At 52.2% G+C, this 8,864-nt stretch overlaps 1 protein-coding gene across 1 annotated transcript in view; it reads right to left on the reverse strand.

Annotated features, from left to right (window-relative positions):
- Positions 1-6,941, reverse strand: part of LOC123240711 (D-box binding PAR bZIP transcription factor) — a 28,211-nt gene extending 21,270 nt beyond the window's left edge. Inside the window, exon 1 of the mRNA XM_044668430.1 lies at positions 6,330-6,941. Coding sequence (XP_044524365.1) covers positions 6,330-6,941 — 612 coding nt within the window. The remainder of the gene's footprint in view (positions 1-6,329) is intronic.
- Positions 6,942-8,864: the final 1,923 nt, after the last annotated feature.

The following is an 8,864-nucleotide window of genomic DNA, read 5'->3' on the forward strand; positions in this document are numbered from 1 at the left end:
AGACAGATAGACAGAGACAGAGAGGAGAGACTGAGAGAGAGGGAGGGAGAGGACAGAGAGACAGAGAGAGAGATAGACAGACAGAGAGAGAGAGAGGAAGGGAAAAATCAGAAGCACGGGCCAGAGTGGCAGAGAAATACACAGAATGAAAGACAATTAGTGGGAGGTAAAGGGCGACCAACTGGGCCTCTCAGGAAGGGATGTTTATAAATAGAGATACTGAGACATACAAAGGAGGGAAGAGACCCAACCACAGAGGCGGGAAGGAAGGAGAGCCCGAGAGGCACAGAAGGAAAGGAAAAGGGGGGGCACGGAAAGTCAGAAACAGGAAAACAAATAGAGCAGGATGAAAGAGATAGTATTAACACCAGAGTGCAGCATGCTGGGACCTGAAGGATCTCGGGGTACTTGGGTCTCCCTGCTGTGACCCAGACCTGGGTTCCATATGGGAGTCATGGCTGGGGTGCAGGGTAAGTCAGCTCTCCATTTCCCCTGTCCATTGGCTCGTCCCCATCGCTACCCTCTGTGGCCACTCAGGGGTTTCTATTTTTGGTTCTAGTCTAAAGTTTCCCCCCCAAAGGGGGAGGAGCAAAAGAGACACTCAACACACAAGTTTGAATTGGGTAAAGGACTGTGGATTCATTCCTAGTTTATATATATAATTTTTTTTTATTTTAAACCCTTAACTTCTGTGTATTGACTTATAGGTGGAAGATTGGTAAGGGTAGGCAATGGGGGTCAAGTGACTTGCCCAGGGTCACACAGCTGGGAAGTGTCTGAGGCTGGATTTGAACCCAGGACCTCCTGTCTCTAGGCCTGGCTCTCAATCCACTGAGCTACCCAGCTGCCCCCTATTCCTAGTTTAAAACAAAATGCCCTAATAAACAAAAGAGAACCCAAGCACGCTTTATAGAATGACAAGAACAGAATTCAGCTGCTCAGTTTAGCGTTACTAGCACCATCAACAGGGAGGCTAATATCCAAGCCTTATTGGGACATAAAATCGTTTTTTGTGGTTTTTCCTTTTTATTTATCTATTTTACCCAGCCCGCCTCTCTCCTACCCACTCCATAAAAGGCATCATCCAGCAAAATAAATAGATTATGTCTTTTATGTTACCATCTTTCAGTTCATTCTCTGGAGGTGAACACTCACAAGTTATTCTTTAATGAAATCTGTCGCTATATATAATGTTCTCTTGGTTCTACTTGTTTCACTCTTCATTACTTCATGTGGGTATTTTTTTAACTCTTCCCTTCCATCTTGGAATCAATATTATGTATTGGGTCTGAAGCAGAAGAGAGGTAATGACTAGTCAATGGAGATGAAGTGACTTGCCCAGGGTCAAACATCTAGGAAGTGTCTGAGACCACTTTTGAACCCAGGACCTCCTACCTCTCAGCCTGGCTCTCATTCCATTGATCCATCTAGATGCCCCTCCAAGTTTTTAAAAAAAATTAATCTGTTCAGTGGATAGAAAGCCACACCTGGAGAGGGGGGGGGTCCTGGGTTCAAATGTGCTCTCTGACACTTCCTAGCTGTGTGACCCTGGGCAAGTCACTTGACCTCCATGGCCCACCCTTACTACTCTTCCACCTAGGAGCCAATACACAGAAGTTAAGGGTTTAAAAAAATAAATGTAAAAACAAACAAACAAACTCTTGGGTCAGTTCACAGCTCCACTAACAGTGTATTAGTGTTCCCACTTTTCTACACCCATCCCAGCATTTGTTGTTTTGCCCTTTTATCACGTTAGCCAGTCTGGTGGATGTGAGATGACACCTCTGAATTGTTTTGGCTCGCATTTCTATATTCAATAGTGATTTGGAGCCATTTTTCATGTACCTATCTACGGCTTTGATGCCTTTATCTGAAAATTATCTGTTCGTATCTTTTGCCCATTTATCAACTGGGGTGGGGGGGAAGGTGACATGAAGCTGTTTTTAAAAAGGTTTCCAATGAGCCATTTTCCATTTTACTTCTGCAATGGATATTGTCCATGTAAGATGGTATCCCTTTTGGATCTGGGCTAATATTGTTTATGGAAAGGGATAGAAACTCAAATAATTTGGAGGAGCCAAGCCTCAAGCCTCTCAGATAGAAGTACTGAGATCAAATCCCAACTCAGGATAGGAGAAATCCTTGGTGCGGGCAAAGATGATCACAGTGGCTTGTTTCCCAGCAGCTAATTTGCATGTGATTTTTATGAGCACTTTGAGGTTGAATATAGAGATCCTGTTCTATAACCAGAGACTTATCTGAGTGGCCTAGGGTGGTCATCGGATGTAAAGAACAAAACAGACTGGAAGCACAGCTTGTTAGCTCATAATGCTCTGAGATATATTGGAGTCACCAATTTATTATAAAGGAAATTAAAGATCCCCTTCCCCCAAAAGCCCAAGAAAGTTTCCCACAGTTACAGAGAGCAGAATTTTTACTATAGTCAAAACAAAAGCCTTGGGAGCCTCCAGGTGTAGATAAAAAACCTATGCTAAACTATCAGCTATATGTGTTATCTTTAAGTGGAGCCTGGGACATCTCGTTAGGTCAGAAAGCCCCTGAAGTTCTCAGCCTTGATGGTATTAAACAATTTTTTGAGCCTCATTATTTTACTTTAATTCTGGGCAAAATGCCCTGCCAAGGGTTCGACCTTGGCTTTACTAGGCAGCTACATCCTTGGTCAAAGGGGAACAGTGTTAGCCCCGCTCCTGCTGGATTGCTGAGAGCCCAAAGCTTTTTACTATAATGCATTTTAAAGGAAAGTGAGAATTATGAAAGGAATCAAAAGAGGAATCTCAAATTTTTATCTTAGATAGCCCACTCTGTTTCTCAAACCTGATAGGGAGAAAAGTCAATACTCCGCTCTGCCGGTCTGTATTGATCTTTTGATGGGGTCCAGATTAAAATATTTACTTGAGATTCTAATTTCTCTTAATAGCTCCTGACAGCTGAAAGTCAGGAATCCCAAATGACTAGAACTTGCCGATGTCTATGAAACAGTAGTATTTGGGCTACATGTGTTATGCCTGACAGAAATGTATATATTTTTTCTCAATCTGAGATAGAAATGAGTCAGTTCTCACCTTAAGGAAGAAGAATGGCATTCAGAAGTCTATAGAGAATAGAGGAGAATAACTATTTATGGGAACTGATGTGATTGGAGAAAAGCTGCACTATTTGAAAGGGCTGATTGGAGGAAAGAAAAATCCTCCTCAATAAGCCAACGGGGAACAGGAAAGGCTAATTTGCTCTGCCTCTTTTTGGTACCTATACCTTAAAAGGTGGAAAACCCTCAGGTTTGCCTACTTTGCTCTGTCCTGCCTCCTCCAGCTGGAGAGAGGGAAATCTGTCAGAGCCCCAGAGAGAGTACCTGAATAGCTCTATGGATTCCAGACTGAGGGGATTGTTTTTCTCCAATAGAGTAAATCCAAAAGGCTCCCCTGACCCCAGGCTTAAGGTTTTTGTTTCCATTAAGAGAATCTAACTCTGCTTCAGTAGCCTAAGAGTAGGGGGCCAGAAAAGGAATAGTTCCCTCAGTAAGTGAAAAGAAAACAGTCCAGGAGAGGGACAGTTCCACTCAATAAATGAAATGGAATATAATCTAGACTATTTTTTGAAGACATCAAGGACTTCAGGGTCTGCAGTCTAAAGTTGCTGGGTGCCTTGGACACACGGCCTTCCCTACTCACATGCTTCCCTTCCTGATTTCTGCAAGTTTGTACCCAATTTTCCCCATGGATACATTACTGGGAGAATGTGTGGCTCAGGTACCTGGGTAGAATGTAATATGATGTTTATTTTTGTTTTCCCATTCAATCTGTTTTTACATTTCCATTTATAATGAATAATTAATGGCATCATTTTGCCTTGTTAAATGGGAAACACACCAGTGGGGGCTCAAGAGCTCTAGTTATACATTGTTGGCATAGTTTCTCCCACACCAGAGTGGGAGAAACTATAGTGACCTGTAGCAATGAATCCCCTCCCCACTTCGAGGAACCATCCTGACCTGCCAAAGTGGGCACAGGTTGGAGTGAGCCAGGACTGTCCTAGAGAGAGTGTAAATTTGGGGAGTGGCGACACATCTGGCCTCCATCAGGTCTCATTTGAGATTTATTGGAGGGTGTTCTTGGCACTGGCAGGGACCCGCCAACGTCCAGGATTTCTTAGATGCCCCCATTTCACAGATATCCACTAGGGAAAAATATGAATTTCTTTCACAGTTTTCCTTTACAAGTCAGACTTCTTTGATACTCTTTGTTATTGTTTGAATATTTAGGTATTAGTAACCATTGATGGCCTTCCCCTAGAGTGGAGCTTCCAGCCCCAGAGCACTGGCGCTTGGAAATGCTGAGAGAGCCCAAGAGACCACTGTTAGGGGGATGCCCCACGGTCAAAGGAAGAAGGAGGGCACGGGGAGTTTGTGAGAGTATTGGTACGGGTTGAGTGAGATGAGCCAAAAATAAAGCCCCATCGATTTCCGGGAAATGAGTGCGGGTTGCGCAGCCTTCTAGAAAGCCTAGTGAGCTAGCGGGCTGCAGAAAACACTGTGCCCGGAATCTGCTAAGCCTGGGAGACCAGGAAGGGGTGCTGTGTGGGGTCGGCCTGATGGAGATTCGTGGGAGCAGACAGTTTATTAGAATTACCGTGGAAGAAAAGGCCGTATGGAGCGCCAGGAGGAGACTCCATCGAGTCCTAGGAGTTAGGGTTTCTCTCCTGGAAAGACCCAGATCTGCCCCTCTGTGGAAGAAACCTGGGATATGGGGCCCCGAAGTGGGACCCAAGCTTAGCAGTGGAAGGCGTCCCAGCGGGAGAAATGGAGTCGAGCCTTCGAAAGCTCTCAGATTCGGGGTTCGAATTCACGCAAAGGATGAAGACTCAAAATCCCGAAAAGTCAGCTGGCAAGCAGGGAAGGGAAGAGACTGAGAGGGGAGAATGAAACCTGACGGTATTTGGGGAAATAGCCACAGAGAGAGGCAAAGGGAGAGCGCGAGAGGAAGAGCCCATGGCCAGGAAAGAGCTCCGATGGGCAGCTGAGGAGGGAAGAGCAGAGGAAGAGAGTAGAAGGAAGAGAGAGGCAGAAGGCCAGGAGATGGGACACCTCGAGGAGGGAGGACGGGAGGCAGCTGGCCCAGCGCCTGGGACGCTCCTTCGGAGTCCGGGCTAGGACGAATGGCCGTCCGGCTCTTGGAGGAGGCCCATGGAGAAAGCCTCCTCCTCGTTGGTCGGCTCCAATGGCTGGCGGCTCCTCCGGCTATTGGCCGCCATTGATCTCTTGAGGACTCCCCACTCTGTTCTCGGAGTCACGCCGATCTTTCTCCCACCCAGCAGCCTCTCAGGCCACGGAAGACGGTCCTTCTGCCCCTCCCGGCCTGCTCTTCTCTACTTCCTTAGATTGCTGGGAGAGGAGAGGAAGCTCTGGGCTCTGTGTGCGGGCAGAGCCGCCTCCTCCTCCGGCTCCCCAGGTCCCAGCAGCCCCATCTTCCCTCCGCTTTAGGCAGCACGAAGATGGCGGCACGCTCGCTCGCCCGCCCGCCGTGGCCGGCTCCTACAACTGCTCTCTATCCTTGGCCAAGAACACGGACCTCCGTCCCAGGGACAAAGCCCAACCGTGCCCTGATGGAAGGGGCGTCTTTTCCTCCTGTCACTCCTCCCTTCTTTTGTATTGATTTCTCAGTAAAGCCCTCCCCTTGCGTCTTGTTCCAAGGCTAGGCTGTGGGGGTGAAGTGACTTGCCCAGGGTCACCCAGCTAGGAAGTGTCTCTCGGCCTGGCTCGCCATCCACGGAGCCACCCAGCTGCCCCCAACTCCCTTCTCCTTTGCTGTTGCTGTGGGGGTCACCCTGGTTCCCAATCCAGGCCTCGCCTCACCCCCACATCCCAAGAGCCCTCAGGGCCCGGCATTCCACAACTGGCCGCCCTTTTCTGCCCCGACCCTGCCACCACGCTGGTGGCGGCCCTCGTGTCCTCATGCCTAGGCTTTGGCGATGGCCTCCTGGCTGCCAGCCTGGCTTCTCCTTTCCCGGCTCTGTCCAGCCGCCATTCAGCTCTCAGAGGGACCTTCCTAATGCGCATTTGACTGCATCACGCCCCAATTCACTCAGCTTCTGTGGCTTCCCGTCACCAGCAGGTCCAAAAATAACGTTGCTGCTTGGCATTTGGAGCCCTCCGAAATCCTTCCAGTTGGGTTCCGTCTCCTCCCTTCCTGGAGCCTCTTTTTGTTTAACCCTTTCTTTCTGTCTTAATAACAACTCTAAGACTGAAGGGGTCAAGTGACTGGCCCAGGGTCACCCAGCCAGGGAGTGTCTGAGGCCAGATTGGAACCCAGGACCTCGGGTCTCCAGGCCGGCTCGCCATCCCCTGAGCCACCCAGCTGCCTCCCTCCATCCTGCAGGCCCGGCGTGGTCTGCATGTTGTCTCCCCGTACTCCGCGCAGTCGCAGGCATACAGCAGGCGTCTCACCCACGCTTGGTGTCCGCCAGTCCCCAGCTCTCCTGCCTGGGGTGTCTGTGACAGCCGGCGGTTGGCCTTCCCTCTGGGCTCTCAGCTCTCCTTTCGCAGGTCCCGTTCCAGGCTCTCCTGAGGCTGCTGCTTCACCTGCCACCTTTCCCGGCCATTTCAAGCTGCCCGAGGAAGCCAGCGGCACCCATCTAAGGCTCGTGGGAAGGGAGGCCAGAACGGGCCGGCCCTCGAGACGATCCTTCCCCAGGCCGGTCTCCTTCCCTGGACATTCGCTCTCTCCAGGGTCCGTCTGCCGCCGCCGGGGCCCACAGCTGCACTGGGCAGCCCAGATTTGGTGGGACCAAGGCAGGGGGCTGCGGGGCCATCCCTTCCCCTCCCCTCCTGGCTCTGCCCTGTTCATGGAGCCCAAGACCCATTTTTGCCCCCATCGAATCCCTGGGTGCAGGCCCTGCTCTGGCGGGTGGCGGTGGGCAGTCAGCATCCTGGCGGCGGCAGGTCGGCCCCTTTGTCTCCCGGGGGGGGGGGCAGAAGGCTTTGACTCGGGTGCCCCCCCCCCCAGCGCAGGCCGCTGCTGGGCGCTGGCTAGGCGGCCGGGGAGGGAAGAAGGGCTGGTGCATGTGTTTCTCCGCGACCCCCACCTCGTTCCCAGTGCCCGAGACGGATGGCCATGAAATCGCCAGCTGGGGCCTCGCACAGGCCTCCTCTCAGCGCTCCAGCTTCGCCGCCTCCCCCTCCCTCCCGCCCTGTACCTTTCCCCCACTTTCCCTGCAGTCTTTGGAGCCCGATCCCCTCCCCCAGAGCACCCCGCTCCCTGCCCTCGGTCCGGGGGGCCTCCCAGACATCTCCCTTCTCCTGTTCTCTCCCTTCCCACCGGGCAGGCAGGCCCAAGCTCCGGCTCCACTGGGGCCCCCTGGACGCGGCCTGGAGGCTGGAAGAGCAGCTCCGGCCCAGCCACGGCCCGTCCATCCCTGGGGACAAGCGGCCACTCTCCCGGCCATCCGCCAGGCCAAAGGCTGCCCGGGTGAAAGGAAATGCTGAGCTAAGCCGGGCTCCATCCGCCCCGCGGATCACTTTAGGAAGCCGCCCAGCCAGTGGCCCCAACAGACGGGCCCTCCTAAACAGCCAACCACGGCCAAAAAGGAAGCGAGACCACCGGGTGACAAGGCGGGCAGAGCCAGCGGGCGCGATTCCCTGACTCTCGCTCCCCCCAGGGGCCCGTAAAGAGCCCACGGGACGGGGAAGCACGCCGAGTTCGGGCCCGGCCTTTCCAGAGAAGGCGGCACGCCCTGGGCTTCTGCTCAGCCACCCAGGCCCTTGGTGGAGGGTCTCTGAGCACCAAGTCCAGGGGCCCAGTTTCCCGGCCAGGAAAGGCGACGTTCTCTTCCCGGTCCCACAACTGAAGAGTTTTCTCACCAGACAGAAGCTGGACCAGAGCGTCAGAGCTACGAGGCGGGAGCTGAGCTGGCGCCAGGATGGAGTCCCAAGATGGCATCGGGGGCTTCGCTCAGTTCTCACAATGAACGGCTTGGTTTTTTCCAGAGGTGGCGGCAGCGGCAGCCAAACCTCCAGTCCTGCTTCCTCAGCGTCCAGCCTCCGAGCCGTGGCTACTCTGTGCTCCCCGCCCAAGGCCTGGGCACCATCCAATCATTTCCTGAGTGAGCGTCTCTTCTAGAGCTCCTGGGGGCCATCAGAGCCCCGCTTTTCTATTTGCACCTTCGGCACATACTTGGTACAGCATGTGGCAATAGTTACTCCCCCAGCGTAGACCCTCATCGCCTTCCGCCTCTTTCCTTCCAGCTCTCCCTGCTCCAGTCCACTCCATTTAGCCGAAAATGTGATTTTCCTGAAATGCAGGTGAGATGGAGTCACTACCCACCTCAATAAACGCCAGTGGCTCCCTATTGCCTCCGGGAGCAAACACAAAGTGCTCTTTGGGCACTCACAGACCTTTCTAAGTTACCTGCCCTCCTCTTCTGGCTTCTTACACCTTACAGTATTTCTGGACTTGTGGCAGGGGGACCAGCATGCTGCTTCTCCATCTCTGCGCTCTGAGTACCTCTCCTCTGTGGCTGCCTCCTCCATTCCACCTCCTATGCCTTGTCCAGGAAGCCACCCTGACTCTACATCACAGGCCTTCCACATCCAGCTGGTTTTGGAGATTCTCTCTGCTCTGGGCTGCCAGAGGGTCTCTGCTGGTAGCTCCAGCTTCAGTACTTTCCTTCACTCCTTCATTCCCTCATTCCATCACTCCTTCATTCCCTCATTTCTTCATTCCCTTATTCTTTCACTCCTTCATTTCCTCACTCCTTCATTCCTTCACTCCCTCATTTCTTCACTCCTTCATTCCCTCATTCCTTTCCTTCCTCATTCCTTCACTCCTTCATTCCCTCATTTCTTCATTCCC

The sequence above is a fragment of the Gracilinanus agilis genome, chromosome 3, assembly GCF_016433145.1.
Source record: "Gracilinanus agilis isolate LMUSP501 chromosome 3, AgileGrace, whole genome shotgun sequence".
Taxonomy (NCBI): Eukaryota; Metazoa; Chordata; class Mammalia; order Didelphimorphia; family Didelphidae; genus Gracilinanus; species Gracilinanus agilis.